General features: G+C 38.2%; 1 protein-coding gene across 1 annotated transcript in view; it reads right to left on the bottom strand.

The window, feature by feature from the left end:
* Positions 1–12621, bottom strand: part of LOC138059967 (RNA polymerase I-specific transcription initiation factor RRN3-like) — a 22236-nt gene extending 9615 nt beyond the window's left edge. The window contains exons 1-16 of the mRNA XM_068905630.1: positions 12333–12621; positions 10725–10781; positions 10308–10397; positions 7722–7851; positions 7593–7613; positions 7434–7497; positions 6061–6130; positions 5642–5740; positions 4056–4139; positions 3625–3748; positions 3376–3425; positions 2894–2974; positions 1562–1600; positions 1266–1357; positions 979–1023; positions 290–365 (exon numbers count right to left, since the gene is read on the bottom strand). Of these exons, the coding sequence (XP_068761731.1) occupies positions 290–365; positions 979–1023; positions 1266–1357; positions 1562–1600; positions 2894–2974; positions 3376–3425; positions 3625–3748; positions 4056–4139; positions 5642–5740; positions 6061–6130; positions 7434–7497; positions 7593–7613; positions 7722–7851; positions 10308–10397; positions 10725–10781; positions 12333–12440 (1230 nt within the window). The 5' untranslated portion in view covers positions 12441–12621. The remainder of the gene's footprint in view (positions 1–289; positions 366–978; positions 1024–1265; positions 1358–1561; positions 1601–2893; positions 2975–3375; positions 3426–3624; positions 3749–4055; positions 4140–5641; positions 5741–6060; positions 6131–7433; positions 7498–7592; positions 7614–7721; positions 7852–10307; positions 10398–10724; positions 10782–12332) is intronic.
* Between the last annotated feature and the right edge of the window lie 9879 nt (positions 12622–22500).

The following is a 22500-nucleotide window of genomic DNA, read 5'->3' as shown; positions in this document are numbered from 1 at the left end:
GGAAAGCGGTGTATGTGTGTGTGTGCGTGTGTGTGTGTCATAAGTATAGTATGCATTAAATGAGACTTATGTGGTTTAGTGTAAGGTTCTCTGTGCAGTAGATGTAATTAATATGAAAACAAATAAACAGTATTAAAATACAAAAAAAAAAAAATTCTTGTTAACATTCCTACTTGAAAAAGAGTGCACAATGAAAAAAACAATTATGTTCCTTCCTGTTACAGTATTATATTGGTAGTTTGTAAGTAAGCCCTTGTGAAAGCATAAATTTCAGATTGAGTAATGGTACCTGGCAAACAGAATAGAAGACCCCATATTTATTTGCATCAGGTCCAACACTGGTGGCATCATGCATGTCAATATAGCTAGCAAACAATAAATTAATATTAAACATTGGAAAACTCATTTTTTTAAAAATTGCCTCCAATGTGGAGGATTTAAGAACCATCGACACATCTTCACAACAAGTCCATGATAAAATCGAAAGACCCTATGGGTCAACTTGTGCGTGAAAATGATAATTATGTTATGGGCCATCGAAATAAATAATTATTAATAGCCTTGAGATGCAGGAATTGAATGAAGGTTACCCTCAAAGATTTTAGGACATGTATTTTATACTGAGCCTTTTTTGCAAGCCACTTTTGTCTTAAAAGCAATGGTTGAAACTTAAGCCTACCAAACAGAGTGGCTTGTGTTTACTACTAATTAGCTTTTTCTCAGTCGATTTTGAAAAACTAACACCTGGTGGATCAATGGAGTGACTTTGCCTCCTACTTGGCACTGTAAACCATTGTGCTTAATTTGCACATTCATGAATTAATAATATTGCCAGTATGGCCAAGTTCTCACTAATAAGTTCAGTACTTTTAAGTGCATCCGAGGTTGACATTTAACTAATATAATAACAAACAGTATATATATTTTTAAAATGCCAGACATAAAACCTACGGATCAGACTTGACACTTCACTCTTACCAATGAATCCAGTGGGAAATAAGATCCATACATGTTTGAACAGTGCTGAGGAAATATTATAGAAAATTAATCACAATATAAATGCAAGTGCATGACTTTTAAAATTTACTCCTAGACTCAATCCGTGATTTTGGAGGGGAAGAACTTTATAACTTTGGGAATTATTGAAATAATCTTTCCAAGAGACAACAAAATGTGAGAGACTCAACTATGCCACTTTCAACTGTAAAAAAAGTGTCAATTATAACAAAAAAATATTGAATCTTGCTTTTTCAGTACTGGGGTACCTGATAGGAATGTATTTGGCTCGGGCTATAAAGCTTGCAACATAGGCAGCACAGCCTTGTCGAAGAATAGCTGGAGTGTTTGCTTCTTCAATCTAAAAAAGTACATAAATGCAATCAAGAAATACATGGAGTCCACTATGAGTATGTATCAACTTTGAAATACAACTAAAGAGAACTACACCCACTAAGTACCCCTGATGTACAATTTTATCTGCTCTGTTTGGATAACAGTTCCATTGTCTGTTGATAAGAAAATTACATAACAAGATTCTACCAGATGGATTAATTTTAATTACCTTTTTCCAGCAAACATCAAGCAGAGAATTGGCATAAATCTGTTAAAAGTGAAAAAAAAAAAACTTAAAAATTGTGACAAATGCAATTTTAGGTAAAATAATAAAATAATATTAATTAATATTATTAAATTAATAAAAAATTTTGGTTAAAGGTTTAAGCTCAAGAGTAAAGATCACAACTTGGTGAAGTATTGGTCCATGTAAGATTGTCTCACTGTGAGTGAAAATAAAACTGAGCAGGACTTGTTGTTGACGAGATTCACTGATGTTTCAACATGTTACATGTAAGTGGACAAATGAATGATTTTGAGTATACTGAATGTTCCTATATTTGAACTGCAGAAATTGCAATACATTAAAGTTGGATATAATCACAGTTAAGCAGTCACTTAATTAAGCAGTGCAAAGAAAGCCTGAAACCCAAGCTTGAACAGGGCTTGATATATACATCTTATTCAATGGTTTTACATATAATATGCGCGGATATTTTGCGAGTTGCGTAGCATTTTTGAAATGATGATCCCGTTGAAGCCTCGAGTTTCTTAACGCTTTCTTTGCAATGGTTGAAATTGCTTCTTAATTGTGAGTGACGATCTCAATCTTTCATGTACTTTAAATTGACATCATCATCTGTGTCAATTGATTTGTGTATTGTCAGTGACTCGACAAGTCAAGTACAGTGTACTCATTGGTTATTGACATGATTGTTCAACTGCCTGATTTCAAGCCGAAGGGGACTAGGCACAAGCCTGTAAATTATGGGATTAACTACTATTGATCCACATAGTCAGAACGAGCACAGCAAGATCTACAAAATTCCAAGTTTGGTGTTAATCAGGCAAATTTTGACTAAGATACATCCATTTAAATATGTCAAGATTCACTAAGAAATGTTTTCTCATCCGGATGCAGCATCTGGATGGCCATACATTTTGATGTTTTTAAATGGGTGTATCAAGCTTAATATTGGGTCTATTAACACCAAACTTAGGGATTTTGGAAAGCTTGGTGTGCATGTTCTGACTATGTGGATCACTAGTTGCTACTCCCTTAATTTGCAGACTCATACCTTGTCACCCTCGGCTTGAAATCAGGCAATGGGGATAGGACGTAAAATCGTAAATTCATCATTCTATGCACGTCAACTATCGCAGATACAGATTGCATCTTTTGGCCACCCATACAGGTGTCTTTAGGGGTGACCAAATTGCACAAACATTCTTTTAAACATTTCCCAGATTATTTCCTTTTTCTCCATTCCTGGTCAGGAGGTTGAGTAGGATAATAATTAAGAAGTAGAGGTTAAATGTATTTCACTGGCAGTGCACTAACCTGATCAAAGCTACAGAACAAAAACATGATAAACTGAACATGAGAAGAAGCATGAGTTGGAAGAATAACATTCTCAAAAACCTAGAAAGGCAAAAGTACAAGTGAGAGATTGAAACCAGAACCAGATATCTGTCCAAGTCTACTTGTCAAGAGAAGGGAATGAAATGAAATGACTTTTGTAACAAGTTTAAATACTTGCTGCTGTCCACAACAATACGCACTGGGATTTACATATGATAATATCACAAATGACTGCTACCCATTCCACAATCTGAGACGTGTTACGAAAATGGATGACTTGGGACATTGCTGATAATATCATGTAACCTTACAGCACGAAGAATCCGTTCACGTTATCCACATTGTAGTACAATGCTCAGGCAACTGAGACCACTTGAAAAATTAAGGGTCTTTACTTGATCTCCAATTGACTGAAACAGTCAATTACATTAAAAAATAAATGTAAAAAGCAAGCAAATTACCACCAGAAGCTCATTAAATAATTCAGTTCCAGCATCAAGATCATGTTCACCTTGAAAAGATAAAAAGGAATCTGAGAATACATGAACAGTAGATGCTATGAGTTCTCTACGATTATTTTCTCTTGACATTTTTTTTCTTCGTAATCGTCTTTCCTGGTAACAGCTCCCATGCAGGTTAGCAAATGATAAATGGCTGTCTCACATTAAGTTAATAAACTGGCGTAATTGACCTCTGTCAACACTTCTTACCATTTATATAGGTGACGTCATGAACATAATTGGATAAACTTTCCATGAGAACATCCAATTTGTCTGCCATTTCATTTCCCATACTGTTTTCATCTTCTCCTGTAACAGCAGCGTGGCTTGTGTCCTGGACAATATTGAGACAAGCAGATCAAAATTTTCTTTTTAAGGCACTTTACCAGGGAAAGCATGGACTAAAGACAAAACTAATAATTACAATGAACTTTAAAAACATGGTGAGAAGCAGTTAACTAGTTTTCAAAAAAAATGATCTGCCCAATCCTTCCAATTTCCCTTTTACCTTCATTTTACATAAAAAAATATCATTAATAACATCTCTCAATCATATCTTTATTAGTGAAGGGGTATCTGGCCTAGCCAATCAAATAACCAAGCTTATTCGAAAGAAATTTTTTCTTGTCTATTCATCATACCATGTCTACTTCAAACTGAGTGAGATTGTCTTCCTCTTCAATGAGAGTTTCACTGTTTTCAAGTTCATGCTTGGGGATTTCAACCTGGCACCATAAATAACAATACAGAGACCTTCAATGACATTTGCATCAACAAGGGCTGCATATTTCAAGATGGAACAGGAAAAATGATTACCGCAAGCTGTTAGAGCGAGTTTCAATCGAGTGTCCTGAAACCAAAACCAAAGTAATTACTTTGGCCAATCAAAAAGGACGCAGACAATCCAGTAAACCAATCAAAACGCAAAGTAGTTACACATTGCCGACACAACGCACAGGAAAATGTGCACGTGCAAGCCACGATTGGTTTTGGTTTCACTTCTGATTGGTTGACAAAATGGCGGGAGAATTTTGAACCAATCACTGAGTGAAGTAATGCAAAACCAATGCAATTCGCTAATTACTTTCGACACTCAATTGAAAACCGCTCTGACTGACTCATGACTGGCATTGTTGCTTGTAATTTTTTGGTGCCAAGTCTTGCCACTAAAAATAGTTGACATTATCTTAATTAAGAATATTTAATTATTATTTCATGTTAACTTGAAAAAAAAAATTGCCCTAATCAAAGAACATTAAGAGTGTTGACTTCAGGTGGCTCAAACTGAAGCTGTTTCACTTAATGGCAATGTCACGGTACCATATCAAACATCAATAATTGCTTAACAACAATGCACATATTAACGTGGTGTAATAAATTACCATGGCAACAAAAGAAACGTCTAAAAATGCCCTATATTTTTTGTTTAAGTGCTTACAATCAAAAACGAACTCAGTGATCCCCATTTTTTATTGCTGAAAAGTGATTAGCAGGCTAAGACGAAACTCTCTGCAAAGTTTAAAGAAATTCTCTGGAGTGGATTCAGAGCCACCTTAAAATTTTCCATTTGTGAAGGGGGCTATGAATCTGCTCCAGAGAATCTTTTTAAATTTTGCAAAAAGTTTTGTCGTAGCGCTAGCGTGCCAATCACTTCTTAGCAATAAAAAATGGGGTCACCGAGTTTGTTTTTGAGATATGTGTGTTTAAAAACAAAATATAGGCTGTTTTTAGATGGCTCTTTTGTTGCCATGGTAACCTGTTACATCACATTAATGAGTGCATCTTGTTAAGCATCTATAGGTGTTTCATACACTGTATGGCATCCTAACATTACCACTAAGTAAAAAAGGTTGGTAGATTCAATCTTTCTAAATAGTACAGTTTGTTGAAAGTGTTAAGACTGATTTGCACCTCCTCAAATAAGAATACTGACATGATTAACCCTTTGACGTCCAAACCGGTCTAAACCGGCCAGACTTAGTATTTTACTCTGCCTAATGCCAGACGATTTTACTCGTCAATGGGGAACCCCTAGGAGTCAATAGGTTAACTACTTGATATGAAGATCATTTTGGCAAAAACTAGTTGTATTCCAAATCAAAAGAAAATGGGCACACTAGACTCTTCCCATAATACAATCAACAGAAATTATTTATGATCCCAAAATTTCAGATGCACAGCTACAATCAGTCACAGGCCATTAAGATCTATACAGTGTATTACTTACATCAATCTTTATGAGGTTGTCAATGACTAGTTCTAGAATCCTCGCTCTGAGACTTGGCAAATACTTTGAAATCTCTAGCAGATTTTTAACATAACTGTCCTGTAAAAAACAGTGTTTAGAGGAATAAGTAGAATAACTAATTATTCATTGTTAATTAAATTGCAAAATCAAGTATTTATTATGCCCAGTTTAAACGTTTCATGACTTGGACCCTAACTTGGGCCTTTTGAAAAATATTACATTTTGGATTCAAATACATGTACCTACCTAGGCGAAAATACATGTATACATGTACGTAACTCAGCAGGTTAAAATACTTTCAAAATGTGCCCTTATTGTTGTTAACTTTCATTTGACTTATGAAATATTTGGATTCTGAATTAAAGGGAAACTGAATAAAAGTTAACAATAAAATTCACCTGGAAAATTGTAGGTTTTCGCATGTACGGGAAATTCTCTGATAAAAGAGGAATCACAAATTGTGGAGCTCTGGAAAAAAGAGAGTTCAAAAACAAAACATAAGCAGGACTCTTAAAACTTACACTGTACTGTACTTCTAAAACTTCTTTATTCTCCTATGCATTTCTCTAATAACTACTGCAGACTTCTCTTGCCAGTAAACTCTGTGCTTGTATGTAATTAAGCAGTAATGGTACAGTAGCCAAATTGACAAAAGGAAACAATACAGCTGCAGCTATTAAAAATTCAATGCTGGCAGTGACAGTTCATTTGTGGAACACAATTTTTTCTAAAAATTAATATTGTTTAAAAAAACTGGTCCATTCATTTGAAAATAAATTATTGTTGTAGAGCAGAACCCATAAGGGTTGAAACGTGTAACGCGCATTCACAGCTTCCGAATATTCATTGCGAACTGATTGAAAATATTTATATTTGGAAACCCCTCGCTGCTGTTGTTCCAAATATGGTACTTAGCAAATTAAATATTCAGAAGCTTGTTTCTCAGCACACAAGGGGCCGTTACACGTTTCAACTCTTATGAGTTTCTGTGTAGAGTAAACACCCACATAAAAGAACCTGGAATTTAAGAACCTGTTAGGCTAAAATTTCATTTTAGACTCCCTTACATACTGTAAGAACCAGTTTAGCCAAACAAATAAATGTAAATTGGAAAAATCTACTAAAGTAGATTCATACAAATTTACAACTGTATATATTATGGTTCAATTTTGTATTTGGTTCAATTTTTTTCAAACCAGTTCAATTTAGATTTTCCTTTGTGTAGTATTCATTATCATAATCTGAAACAAAGGAAAATCTAAATTGAACTGGTTTGATAAAAATTGAACCAAATACAAAATTGAACTATAACATACACTGTATATACATGTACACATGTATGGGTGTTTAGTATCATGAGGTTACATTTACAAACAAGGCAAAAAAAAATGTTTACGCTCATTGACAATATTAATTTTGTGCCAGTGCTTCAACACTAGTCGTGCTTAGCCTGCTCACTGATGTACATGTACTCTGTACATGTAAGTAGTTTTCACACTGATAAAATTAATATTAATAACATACGGTAATAGCCTGAACTCTATGGTATAGGTAACATGTATCATGAATTGAAACTTGGTGATGATTGTGAAATGTACAAAATTAGTGTGCTATAGTTGCCATGCAACAGGCAAAAGGAGAACTGGACCTTTTCCTAAGCTTGATTTTGAAATCCTTTTGTTGTAAGTTAGACCGCTACAACTTAAACATATTTTGTAGATAGCAGAACTAGAAAACAATGGAAAGAAACAAAAGGTTTATTGGAACATACGCAGGGACTACTCCCACAACCGCCTGGAGGGCTTCATGTGCATTAAAAAATTGCTTTTCCAATTCTGAAAGCATAAGAAACAATAATCATTCAAACAAACAATCAAGAATAAGAATGCATAAATTGTTTCAAGATGACATTCTTAACAAAATATCTCACCTTCAGGGTCTTCAGAAATACCTAATTTAATGGAAATATACAATGTAGTACATTAGTGCTTTCAAAATGAATTCATGTAGGAATGACGTAACCAACCAAATGAAAAAACAGTCTGCACTTTTAACACACCTGGGAGAAAGAGCTTCACAACCATGCGAAGACAAGCTCTGAGGTAATAAGTCTGAGCAGATACCAAACTGGTCAGAAACTCAAGAAACTCTTCAACTGTTTCATTACTGCAAAATGCCCATCTGGTGTTCTAAAATGATAATAACATTGTAAAAAGTTAATACATTTCCTAACTGATAAACAGAGGTTTATAAAAGCCGACAAAGTTGGCTAAAAAATTTTCCCTAAATTGAAAAAAAAACCTATTAAAGCCAGATTCTTTCAAACCTAAAATTACAATGACAACATGAAGTCATCTAAACATGATCATCAATATTCAGCTTTTTGAAATGTGGCATTTAAGAGCATCTTTTAAATTAAGCATGCCCACAAACATCCCTAGAGAAAGGGGTCGCTACGCCACTCGTTAATACAGTTGGTTGAAATAACTCTGCTCAAACCAGCCGGAAACTTCAAATTTCACCGAAACCCCTGAATAAATCTCTATCACACATACGTGTACTCGGGAACTACAAAATCAGAAATTTTATGAGGCTCGAAAGGATTTTCAGTGGAATGTACATGCATAAGGCACACTTGTAAGCCATTTTTGAGCTGTTGTTTCAAGTCTTCGTTTCAAAGAGAGTCTTGGTGCTCAACTATTGAAAGGGAAATGAATAGTTATTGATTTGCATAAGAATACACAACTCATCTCCATTTGAATGGTTGTGCACCAGGACTCGCTTTGATACTGAGGTGTGCAGCAACTTAGAAATGGGCTATTCTAACGCTGGTTGTGTCAACTGAAGATTCAAAATGGGTCACCTTTCTTCTATTTAATATATAGATGGAATAACTTGCATCTCCTATTAACAAAAACTATGAAAATTTTGCGCAAACACTCAAATCTGTTTGTGTTGGCCTGTTTATGTCGCCACTCGCATGAGGAATCAAATGAGTGGGTGACACATGTACAAATGTTGATCTTGTAACCCCTTCGTTGTAAAATGCTTCTCAAGTTTTGCATGTTAACTTAAATTGATTTAAAATGTTTTTCTGTGAAATTTAAAAAAATTGGTATGTGAAAAACAAAAAAAGAGACGTGCTGTATTTCAAAAACTCATTTTTCTGTAAAACTTGCCTATCTCCAACATTATCTGGTAACGTTGTATGGGAAGATTTCACTGTCCTGTTTTTTCCAAAAAGGGCAACATATGATGCTTTTAAGTCTCAAAGAAAGGCCTTTCATGATTGCCATGGTAACAGTATTTTGGAGGAAAATGTGACGTGAGGAATAGATCTATGATGGGGACTCAATACCATGGCCAAATTTCGTCTCAATATCATTACCCAAATTATATCTAAGAATGGAATATGTTTAGTTGTGTGAAAAAAGGAGAAACTATTTCGTGCCTCCTTAGGTCATTTCATGCCTCATCCATTTCACCCAAAGCTTGAGAAAGAGTCAACCTCCTCCTCCCTCCTCCCCCCTCCCCCCCTTCTCACCCCCTTCTCACTTTGATATGGAACAGGGTATAATGCTTATTCACACAAAAATGACTTACGGTAATTAGCTTTGCAAAAATGATCACCAGAATTACCGTAGTTATTCGGTTATAAGGCGCACTCGCTTAAAAGACGCACCCCAAACTTTGCAATTTAATCAAGCTAAGTTCTCAAACTGAAAATTACGCGAAAATACTCGGTTATAAGACGCACCCGAAAATTGAGAGTTATCAAAAGGATGTGATGAATTTGAGAACAATTATCCTTACACAATCGGCATGCGAACTCTTTTTGTTAACGTAAACAAAGTAAAAAAGTCACACGTTTAATGATATACGCAAAAACAAAAGCTAAAAGTTGACACCTGAAAATCATAACATACAACGCATACACTTTTATTTGAACCTTCCGACGTAATAAATAGTCAGAGTTCAGACTTCAGACTTCAAGAAAGCGAACGGCGATAAACTCCCACCGAAAGTCATATTCAAAGGTGTTCGACAGCTGAATATCAACACGCCACCAAGGATGCAACCTTCAGTGCACAAGAAAGGCTGGATGAACGAAGAAGGTATGTTTTATCTCCACACTGTTTTTTCAGAGAAGAAACTTTTCATGCGAGCGACAAACACGATTCTCGTGTTGTTTTCATGGGTATCACGTTACTGAGCACGTGCTATTAAGCATGTATGCAAATTTCCGTTTGTTTACTTTTCTCTTGACGTCGTTTAGTGTTCTAAAGGTCTCTAAAAGCGCTATTCTTTTTTTAAGTGACAACTAGTGTCCTTTTCTTGTGTTGTTTAAACTGCAAGTTCTTCTCAAATTGTGATCTTAAGATTTTGTTGCGCGAAAATACTTGGCTATAAGACGCACCCCAATTTTAGCACTAACTCGCCACCCAAAGACAGATTTTTCTTGAAAAAACCGTGCGCCTTATAACCGAATAACTACGGTAATGATAATTATCCCATGCCACATGATTGAAAATCAAAGGAAAATGCTTCCTCCCCTAGGTATCCATGTTTGTTTTCGTCAAATAATAATAATAATAATAATAATAATAATAATAATAATAATAATAATAATAATTAGTTTCCTCACCAGAGCTGTACCAACTAGTGTATCAAATTCCTTTGTCAATAAAGATGAACAACTTGTCAGAGCCTTCAGAAACCTTTGCAAATGAACTTCCTAGAAATAAAACCAAATCAAAAGTTAAATTATCACAAAACAACGGTCTAATCATGCAGTATGTGAATTAAAGTTTTCTACATTTAACACTTTACCACCTATGATTGTGGGGAATTAAAAACTTGAAAATTAATAAGTAAAAGGAGACTGGAACAAGCCTAGAATCAGTCTATCCTTGCCTATTAGTGAGTACCGGAGCTTCTTTGCACACATCTGCATGACAGTCATCATTTAAGAGGAATGGAAGACTGTGTACAGTCTGTTATGACAAAATTCCTATGAAATTCGATGGTCTCGCAATACCTCATTAAAATGAGACCCACATACTTTAATTTCAGGATCAGCAAGCTTTTGAATTAGGCGGTCATAATCCTTGGTTTTTCCCTGAAAGAAAGTCAAGTGTCATACCTGTAGTTACTGAGATGCATCAGCCTAACTTTTTATTAGAAAACTTAAGAAGTGGCTATTGTACATGCATTTGTGTGTAAACAATATATATACTGCAATGTATACAATGTCATTATTTTAAAATAAACATGATTCTCTCTCCATTTGTTAGCAACCATCCTTTCAAATTTCAGAGAAATCAACGAATCCACAAATATTTTAAGATTTTGCTTAGCGACGTGACCAAAGGTCAACCGATTACGGGCAAGTTTGGGCATTGAGTTTCACAATGACAGATGTCAAACACATTCTTTTCACAAAATTTCTCAGGAAACAAGAACATCATTCTAAAAGCTTCTTCTACGTAAAAAGTATGTTAAACCTTTGACGCCCAAACTGGCCTAAACCAGCCAGACGATTTTACTTATCAATGGGGAACCCCTGGGAATCAATGGGTTATGGACGTAATTTTCAGAGTGGAAAACACAACAACTGAGAAGCTAACATCATTTGACTTAACAATTGCCATAAAAACCATCCAGATATTTCTGCTTGGCTCTAAAGTAGCTCTTTATGTAATTTTTCCATGATTTCAACTAAAATTCCCTGTTTTTAACCCTCCTGCATGGACACCCTGTCAATCTTGCTCAAAGGCGACCTTCGTTATACCAGAGAATGATATCATTTCAACCAATTCAGATAAAGACTGGCCAGTGATTGGCTAATTGCCATATATTGTTATTGACCAAGTTTCCTAAATTTTTCCGATGATTCACTGGCATGCTGGATGTTATTGTGGCATTCCAAAATGGTGCAAGACAAACGCTCGGTATGCTGGATGGTATTGTGACGTTTCAAGATGATGCAGATTTGGAATAGACCCACAACCTCTTTTCTTGGTTTCTCACACTTGGAACATGTACAGGTTCACCACAAACATGCAGAACACCCAACTCAACAAACATATTACATGGAGATAGGGGAAAGGGGTAGGTATATCAAGTAATCTAATACTATTATCATGTACGTGCTAAATAACAAAATACTCTATACTAAAAAAAAGAACAACAGAGGAATAGGGAAATAACAAGAAAAAAGAGGAAAAGAGCAGAAAAAGGCAACACTGGAAATCATTAAAGATGACAGAATAAGAAAAAGTGCTTCTACAAATATCACTTAACACTGAGCATAGTGATGCTTAAGTGCCTCTTATCACGAAATTATTATTATTGTTCTAAAAAAATCTGCCAATTACGGTTGGGTAGAATCTCCTTAGATTGGTTCTAAAGGAAGCAATTAATATTGCAACTAAATCTGAAGAACTTTTTCTGACACTTAAACGTGATCTTGTCCAATAGTTTAGTTACTGGAGGCACGGCTATAGAGAGAATAGAACTTTGGAATGCACGTTGAGCACCGCGATTGTCGGACGGTGTTTTATAAAAACAGCTGAAAGAGTTAAAACGCTTCAGCAAGTGTCAAGCATGACAAAGACAAGTTAGAGACAGATAAAGAACCTGACAAACAATCCTTTAACCTTAAACTTACCACTTTGACATTATCCATGGCGCTTGTGATCAAAGACGCTAGAACTACGACACCGCTTTTGGAAATCTCAAGCTCCGGAGACTCGTGTGAGCTTTTTTGAACAGACATTCCTCCGACCTTAACGAAAGATTACGACCAAGAGGTATGGTTTTCCTTGAATTTGACTTTAACAGTGTTATGGAGCTGTTTACGTAAGCTACATGAACGCATTTTTAGGCAAAACTTGCCGCTGCTGTATGAACTCCACAGCTACGTCGTGTTGAAAAGGACGGCAAGTATTTCGTGTAAGACCACGCGTGTACAATGGGAGGATCTGGGAACTACTGTAATACCAAAGTGAACATGCATATACTACCTTACGTAAGACACGCTAAATTATCCAGTTTCCAACAATTCAGTCATCCCGGTATCCCGGTATCCCGCCGGACGTTTTGAAGAATGGGAGGCAAACCATCCTGCAACCGCTTCATGAGCTCCTCTGCCTATGCTGGGATCAAGGTCACATTCAGCCCAAGACATGACAGATGCCAACATAGTCACCCTGTACAAGAACAAGGGTGACCGTAGTGATTGGAACAACTATCGCGGCATCTCTCTTCTGAGCATCGTTGGCAAAGTCTTCGCTCGGGTCACCTTGACCCGCCTGCAGAGCCTTGCTTCGCAAGTCTACCCCGAGTCAAAAGCTTTGGTGAGGTCCACGAAGGTCCTCCCCCCCCCAGTCAAAACCATCGACAACACGGAGCTGGAAGTTGTGGCTTCAGAGCCTTCGTGGACCTCACCAAAGCTTTTGACCTGGTGAGCAGAAGCGGGCTCTTTAAGATTCTCCAGAAAATTGGCTGCCCTCCAAAGCTCCTGGCGATCATCACCTCCTGTCACCAGGACATACAGAGTACGGTCTGCTTCGATGGGGCCACCTCCAATGCCTTCCCAGTCAGCAGTGGAGTAAAGCAGGGCTGTGTCCCTGCTCCAATCCTGTTGGGGATTTTCTTCTCGATGCTGCTCCAGTATGCCTTTGTAGACTGTACAGAAGGTGTCTACGTCCGGACGAGATCAGACGGCAAACTCTTCAACATCGTCAGACTCCGCACCAAAACCAAAGCCTACGTGGTGCTTATACCAACATCCTGGCGCAAGGTGCTGAGTTTCCCCCCCCCCCCCCCCTGTCAACACCATCGACAACACGGAGCTGGAAGTTGTGGACACCTCCACCTACTTGGGCTCAACCATGTCAAGCTCGACTTCGCTCGATGCTGAGATTAGCTGCAGGATCGCCAAAGCAGCTGCCGAGATTAGCTGCAGGATCGCCAAAGCAGCTGCCGTCATGGCATTTGTGTTAAATGTTTGTGATAGTGGAAGGTCAAGACAGGGTCAACAATATGATTCTTTTTCCTCAAGGTAAGAAAATTGTTTAAAAAGTGAATTGTATCCCAGTTAAGTCATTGCGCTTGTATTGTCTTGTATTCAGTAATTTTCTTATAAAAAACCAGCCTTCACTTTCTACAAAAGCGAGTAAATTCGCCTCGAATGATACTGCATCACTATATCAGTCCGCGATAAAGTAAAGAGGATGAGCCAACGAGTAAGAAAAGAAAAGAAAAATATACATATTTCAAAGAGCGGGGTTAAACGAATTCGAGTAGCTAGAGTGAGATTCAGAGAAAGAATTTATGCGCTGCAGATACTGTCAATCTTTCCCCGTCCATGCCACCGCTTCATCCTTAGTCAATGCTTCCCTGCTGCGCTAGCATAACGAGTACGGCAAAAGAGACCCCTGCCATGGGTCGAAAGCATGTGCGGCGGATACTTAGCGACCGAATTCTCACGTCATGCTTCGTGTTGTGTAGGCTCACTTAACAACAGCCGAATTACTGTAAAGGGATGCGCGAGACATAGCGGCCTACGACAACGACGTCAAATGCGCAGAATTTATTTGCCATTCACGAAAGCATAAAGTTTCATCTTGGTAACCGGATGATATCATTGAAGTACGCGTCTATTATCAGTTACGAAGTTGTGTCTATATTCCAGTTTTCAATATATTTTCTTTGGTTACAACTGTACATTAAACAGGAAATGCACGATGAAACTTTTCAGTTATTTCGAATGTACTTTAACATGATGATAGCATGTAACAATAATTTGTTGTTGAAATTGAGAAGTCAAGTTGATTTAAAAACCACAAGAAAGTCTTACTAGTTAAAACAACAAACACGGGATTAAAATAAAATACAAAAAACTGAAGATGACGTAGTAATGTCTTAAGTTCTGCTTTTCTGTTAGAACAGGTGCTCCCAGTATTTTAAGCTATGCTCCTAACATTTTCTGCTGTGTGCCTAAAATTTTGGCAGTGCGCCTAGAAATAGACCGGCTTGGTAGCACAAGTGCTCCCAAAGCCAAAAATAAACTTTGAGCCCTGAACAGACAAGATGGCATACATCCTTCATAGAAACAAGTGTTAAAACTTGTTACCAAGTAAAACTTGGTAAACAAAATAACTCAGCAACGATGCACCGCTTAGACCTGAGAATTGGAGAGGAGATTTCTAAATACAACCCAAGTTTTTTGCTTTTTTCATTCGTGTGATGGACATGAAGGAAATGTTCCAGAATTTGTCATGAATGTTACAGGAACTATTCATAGCGATGCGATGTTGTGGCCGATCACAGAGACAGTCATGATTATCACTACCCACTCTTTGTATCACTTACTTGTTAACCTTTTAAGTTCTAAGTGCTTGGTGTTTTTTTTTCGGCGATAAACGGTCTGCAGAACTTGGTTCCGCTGTGTAAAGGCCCGTGTAAGAAGTACTCATTGAACATCTGCTGTTTTGGGTCAATGTGGGCTCGTGTATAAACGTCACGTGACAAATGTCCAGTTCGTATTCGGACAGCCAGCCAGTTCGCATTAATCTGGTAGGATTATAATTTTTTAAGGCTTTTTTGGGCCATCTTCGTCCACAGAAGCCCCCAGGCTGGCATCATTAAGCCGGAATGTGGGTAAAGGCAACCCTTTGAAAGAAAACAGAGGCGAGAGATGGCTTCATGCAGACCGGGACGCCTAAAATGCTCTGTTGTAAACATGGCGGTTTACGAGTGAAGTTGTCTCTCTGGCCTTTCTGTGGACGAATTCCAGGACCTACTGACACAATCTGGGCAAGTTTTGAAACCTAAAACCTTCAATCGATTCGTTATTCTGCTGGTAAGACTGGGTGGCCCGACACTTATAAAAAAAACTATGAAATGAGAATCGGGAGTCTTCCCTTGTCATGGAATGGCAGAATTACCCAGAATTCTTTTTGGGCATGAGCGAGGCAACTTTAAAAAAAGCACGAGACTGGCCCTCATCGAATGGCTGAAGCGCGGCCAGAGGAAATGATTTCTAGCCAGATACTTAGGAGTAGGCCTGGTGTGTGCTGTTAACTTAGATTTTGGATTTCTGAACAAGTTTTTATCATAGAAAATTCGCGACTAAGTTGTGCTTTCATTTCGCTGTCAAAGGAACGGTATAATAATGTAAATAAGAGAATAACGATATTTATATTTGCAGATTACCTGTCCTCTTACTACGAAAGTCAAGCTCTACATCTGTATGCAATAAGCGCATTCAAAATTTCCTCGTATTACTTGATGAAAGTATCTTTTTTTGTTTTGTTTTTTTTTTTAAAAGGGTTTTCTGCTTATATGAAAAATACGTTTTCTCTCCTGTCCCCTCCTTATGCATGATGTTCGCGGAAATTACATTCTGTCCCTCAATAAAGCTGGAACAGCCAGTTATGGTCTTAGTTCTCTTTTTTCTTACGTATCAGCTAAGTTACAGAATGCGCTAACGGTTTTTATCCGTACCTGAGTTTACTGGTTTTAAAAGAGAAATCCAGGGCCGCATTTTGTACAGCGGCTTTCCTTTTTAATGAATATATCTTCAAATATGATGTATTTAGTAGGTATCTGTATATGCTATGTATTTTAGCTGTAAATGCAATGTCTCGAAGATATTAGCTCCTGTAGTTATTCGGAAATTCGAGATGAAAAATAAAGCTTATGCCTGTATGTATGTTACCTTTAGCAGGGCGCATGCGCACACTTTGTAATGTGCGACTCCAGTGCTTACCATATGACAGATAAAATGACTTTTCTTTTCAATATATAAGCCATCGAAATCGTACGCTATATTGTAATGACAAGGGCGGTCTGAGAAGCTGTGAGTAGGCGTGGGATTTGTCACATATGGTTTAGGGGCCGACATATCTCTCCCTCAATGCCGTACCGGGAGGCAAGGTCGGTAGCAGAAAGCAGCGAAGGGCCAACTGCGTCCAAAAGCGATCGCACGGGCCGAAATCCCGGGATGACTCGTTTGGTACGACGCTCCAGCGCCAGTGTCTGGAGGTACTGCTTTTTCCTCTCTTTTCCTCCTCTATGAAATGAGAATCGGGAGTCTTCCCTTGTCATGGAATGGCAGAATTACCCAGAATTCTTTTTGGGCATGAGCGAGGCAACTTTAAAAAAAGCACGAGACTGGCCCTCATCGAATGGCTGAAGCGCGGCCAGAGGAAATGATATCTAGCCAGACACTCAGGAGTAGGCCTGTTGTGCGCTGTTAACGTAGATTTTTGAATTCTGAACAAGTTTTTATCAAAGAAAATTTGCGACAAAGTTGTGCTTTCATTTCGCTGTCAAAGGAACGGTATAATAATGTAAATAAGAGAATAACGATATTTATATTTGCAGATTACCTGTCCTCTTACTACGAAAGTCAAGCTCTACATCTGTATGCAATAAGCGCATTCAAAATTTCCTCGTATTACTTGATGAAAGTATCTTTTTTTGTTTTGTTTTTTTTTTTTAAAAGGGTTTTTCTGCTTATATGAAAAATACGTTTTCTCTCCTGTCCCCTCCTTATGCATGATGTTCGCGGAAATTACATTCTGTCCCTCAATAAAGCTGGAACAGCCAGTTATGGTCTTAGTTCTCTTTTTTCTTACGTATCAGCTAAGTTACAGAATGCGCTAACGGTTTTTATCCGTACCTGAGTTTACTGGTTTTAAAAGAGAAATCCAGGGCCGCATTTTGTACAGCGGCTTTCCTTTTTAATGAATATATCTTCAAATATGATGTATTTAGTAGGTATCTGTATATGCTATGTATTTTAGCTGTAAATGCAATGTCTCGAAGATATTAGCTCCTGTAGTTATTCGGAAATTCGAGATGAAAAATAAAGCTTATGCCTGTATGTATGTTACCTTTAGCAGGGCGCATGCGCACACTTTGTAATGTGCGACTCCAGTGCTTACCATATGACAGATAAAATGACTTTTCTTTTCAATATATAAGCCATCGAAATCGTACGCTATATTGTAATGACAAGGGCGGTCTGAGAAGCTGTGAGTAGGCGTGGGATTTGTCACATATGGTTTAGGGGCCGACATATCTCTCCCTCAATGCCGTACCGGGAGGCAAGGTCGGTAGCAGAAAGCAGCGAAGGGCCAACTGCGTCCAAAAGCGATCGCACGGGCCGAAATCCCGGGATGACTCGTTTGGTACGACGCTCCAGCGCCAGTGTCTGGAGGTACTGCTTTTTCCTCTCTTTTCCTCCTCTATGAAATGAGAATCGGGAGTCTTCCCTTGTCATGGAATGGCAGAATTACCCAGAATTCTTTTTGGGCATGAGCGAGGCAACTTTAAAAAAAGCACGAGACTGGCCCTCATCGAATGGCTGAAGCGCGGCCAGAGGAAATGATTTCTAGCCAGATACTTAGGAGTAGGCCTGGTGTGTGCTGTTAACTTAGATTTTGGATTTCTGAACAAGTTTTTATCATAGAAAATTCGCGACTAAGTTGTGCTTTCATTTCGCTGTCAAAGGAACGGTATAATAATGTAAATAAGAGAATAACGATATTTATATTTGCAGATTACCTGTCCTCTTACTACGAAAGTCAAGCTCTACATCTGTATGCAATAAGCGCATTCAAAATTTCCTCGTATTACTTGATGAAAGTATCTTTTTTTGTTTTGTTTTTTTTTTTTAAAAGGGTTTTTCTGCTTATATGAAAAATACGTTTTCTCTCCTGTCCCCTCCTTATGCATGATGTTCGCGGAAATTACATTCTGTCCCTCAATAAAGCTGGAACAGCCAGTTATGGTCTTAGTTCTCTTTTTTCTTACGTATCAGCTAAGTTACAGAATGCGCTAACGGTTTTTATCCGTACCTGAGTTTACTGGTTTTAAAAGAGAAATCCAGGGCCGCATTTTGTACAGCGGCTTTCCTTTTTAATGAATATATCTTCAAATATGATGTATTTAGTAGGTATCTGTATATGCTATGTATTTTAGCTGTAAATGCAATGTCTCGAAGATATTAGCTCCTGTAGTTATTCGGAAATTCGAGATGAAAAATAAAGCTTATGCCTGTATGTATGTTACCTTTAGCAGGGCGCATGCGCACACTTTGTAATGTGCGACTCCAGTGCTTACCATATGACAGATAAAATGACTTTTCTTTTCAATATATAAGCCATCGAAATCGTACGCTATATTGTAATGACAAGGGCGGTCTGAGAAGCTGTGAGTAGGCGTGGGATTTGTCACATATGGTTTAGGGGCCGACATATCTCTCCCTCAATGCCGTACCGGGAGGCAAGGTCGGTAGCAGAAAGCAGCGAAGGGCCAACTGCGTCCAAAAGCGATCGCACGGGCCGAAATCCCGGGATGACTCGTTTGGTACGACGCTCCAGCGCCAGTGTCTGGAGGTACTGCTTTTTCCTCTCTTTTCCTCCTCTATGAAATGAGAATCGGGAGTCTTCCCTTGTCATGGAATGGCAGAATTACCCAGATTCTTTTTGGGCATGAGCGAGGCAACTTTAAAAAAAGCACGAGACTGGCCCTCATCGAATGGCTGAAGCGCGGCCAGAGGAAATGATTTCTAGCCAGATACTTAGGAGTAGGCCTGGTGTGTGCTGTTAACTTAGATTTTGGATTTCTGAACAAGTTTTTATCATAGAAAATTCGCGACTAAGTTGTGCTTTCATTTCGCTGTAATTTTCGTGTCAAAGGAACGGTATAATAATGTAAATAAAAGAATAACGATATTTATATTTGCAGATTACCTGTCCTCTTACTACGAAAGTCAAGCTCTACATCTGTATGCAATAAGCGCATTCAAAATTTCCTCGTATTACTTGATGAAAGTATCTTTTTTGTTTTGTTTTTTTTTTTTAAAAGGGTTTTTCTGCTTATATGAAAATACGTTTTCTCTCCTGTCCCCTCCTTATGCATGATGTTCGCGGAAATTACATTCTGTCCCTCAATAAAGCTGGAACAGCCAGTTATGGTCTTAGTTCTCTTTTTTCTTACGTATCAGCTAAGTTACAGAATGCGCTAACGGTTTTTATCCGTACCTGAGTTTACTGGTTTTAAAAGAGAAATCCAGGGCCGCATTTTGTACAGCGGCTTTCCTTTTTAATGAATATATCTTCAAATATGATGTATTTAGTAGGTATCTGTATATGCTATGTATTTTAGCTGTAAATGCAATGTCTCGAAGATATTAGCTCCTGTAGTTATTCGGAAATTCGAGATGAAAAATAAAGCTTATGCCTGTATGTATGTTACCTTTAGCAGGGCGCATGCGCACACTTTGTAATGTGCGACTCCAGTGCTTACCATATGACAGATAAAATGACTTTTCTTTTCAATATATAAGCCATCGAAATCGTACGCTATATTGTAATGACAAGGGCGGTCTGAGAAGCTGTGAGTAGGCGTGGGATTTGTCACATATGGTTTAGGGGCCGACATATCTCTCCCTCAATGCCGTACCGGGAGGCAAGGTCGGTAGCAGAAAGCAGCGAAGGGCCAACTGCGTCCAAAAGCGATCGCACGGGCCGAAATCCCGGGATGACTCGTTTGGTACGACGCTCCAGCGCCAGTGTCTGGAGGTACTGCTTTTTCCTCTCTTTTCCTCCTCTATGAAATGAGAATCGGGAGTCTTCCCTTGTCATGGAATGGCAGAATTACCCAGAATTCTTTTTGGGCATGAGCGAGGCAACTTTAAAAAAAGCACGAGACTGGCCCTCATCGAATGGCTGAAGCGCGGCCAGAGGAAATGATTTCTAGCCAGATACTTAGGAGTAGGCCTGGTGTGTGCTGTTAACTTAGATTTTGGATTTCTGAACAAGTTTTTATCATAGAAAATTCGCGACTAAGTTGTGCTTTCATTTCGCTGTAATTTTCGTGTCAAAGGAACGGTATAATAATGTAAATAAAAGAATAACGATATTTATATTTGCAGATTACCTGTCCTCTTACTACGAAAGTCAAGCTCTACATCTGTATGCAATAAGCGCATTCAAAATTTCCTCGTATTACTTGATGAAAGTATCTTTTTTTGTTTTGTTTTTTTTTTTAAAAGGGTTTTTCTGCTTATATGAAAAATACGTTTTCTCTCCTGTCCCCTCCTTATGCATGATGTTCGCGGAAATTACATTCTGTCCCTCAATAAAGCTGGAACAGCCAGTTATGGTCTTAGTTCTCTTTTTTCTTACGTATCAGCTAAGTTACAGAATGCGCTAACGGTTTTTATCCGTACCTGAGTTTACTGGTTTTAAAAGAGAAATCCAGGCCGCATTTTGTACAGCGGCTTTCCTTTTTAATGAATATATCTTCAAATATGATGTATTTAGTAGGTATCTGTATATGCTATGTATTTTAGCTGTAAATGCAATGTCTCGAAGATATTAGCTCCTGTAGTTATTCGGAAATTCGAGATGAAAAATAAAGCTTATGCCTGTATGTATGTTACCTTTAGCAGGGCGCATGCGCACACTTTGTAATGTGCGACTCCAGTGCTTACCATATGACAGATAAAATGACTTTTCTTTTCAATATATAAGCCATCGAAATCGTACGCTATATTGTAATGACAAGGGCGGTCTGAGAAGCTGTGAGTAGGCGTGGGATTTGTCACATATGGTTTAGGGGCCGACATATCTCTCCCTCAATGCCGTACCGGGAGGCAAGGTCGGTAGCAGAAAGCAGCGAAGGGCCAACTGCGTCCAAAAGCGATCGCACGGGCCGAAATCCCGGGATGACTCGTTTGGTACGACGCTCCAGCGCCAGTGTCTGGAGGTACTGCTTTTTCCTCTCTTTTCCTCCTCTATGAAATGAGAATCGGGAGTCTTCCCTTGTCATGGAATGGCAGAATTACCCAGAATTCTTTTTGGGCATGAGCGAGGCAACTTTAAAAAAAGCACGAGACTGGCCCTCATCGAATGGCTGAAGCGCGGCCAGAGGAAATGATTTCTAGCCAGATACTTAGGAGTAGGCCTGGTGTGTGCTGTTAACTTAGATTTTGGATTTCTGAACAAGTTTTTATCATAGAAAATTCGCGACTAAGTTGTGCTTTCATTTCGCTGTCAAAGGAACGGTATAATAATGTAAATAAGAGAAAACGATATTTATATTTGCAGATTACCTGTCTTACTACGAAAGTCAGCTCTACATCTGTATGCAATAAGCGCATTCAAAATTTCCTCGTATTACTTGATGAAAGTATCTTTTTTTGTTTTGTTTTTTTTTTTAAAGGGTTTTTCTGCTTATATGAAAAATACGTTTTCTCTCCTGTCCCCTCCTTATGCATGATGCCTCGGAAATTACATTCTGTCCCTCAATAAAGCTGGAACAGCCAGTTATGGTCTTAGTTCTCTTTTTTCTTACGTATCAGCTAAGTTGCAGAATGCGCTACCTGATTTTATCCGTACCTATAAGTTTACTAGTTTAAAAGAGAAATCCAGGGCCGCATTTTGTACAGCGGCTTTCCTTTTTAATGAATATATCTTCAAATATGATGTATTTAGTAGGTATCTGTATATGCTATGTATTTTAGCTGTAAATGCAATGTCTCGAAGATATTAGCTCCTGTAGTTATTCGGAAATTCGAGATGAAAAATAAAGCTTATGCCTGTATGTATGTTACCTTTAGCAGGGCGCATGCGCACACTTTGTAATGTGCGACTCCAGTGCTTACCATATGACAGATAAAATGACTTTTCTTTTCAATATATAAGCCATCGAAATCGTACGCTATATTGTAATGACAAGGGCGGTCTGAGAAGCTGTGAGTAGGCGTGGGATTTGTCACATATGGTTTAGGGGCCGACATATCTCTCCCTCAATGC

This window comes from Montipora capricornis, chromosome 8 (assembly GCF_036669925.1).
Source record: "Montipora capricornis isolate CH-2021 chromosome 8, ASM3666992v2, whole genome shotgun sequence".
Taxonomy (NCBI): Eukaryota; Metazoa; Cnidaria; class Anthozoa; order Scleractinia; family Acroporidae; genus Montipora; species Montipora capricornis.
Note: the sequence above shows the minus strand (reverse complement) of the source record. Positions and strands in the feature narration are given on the sequence as shown.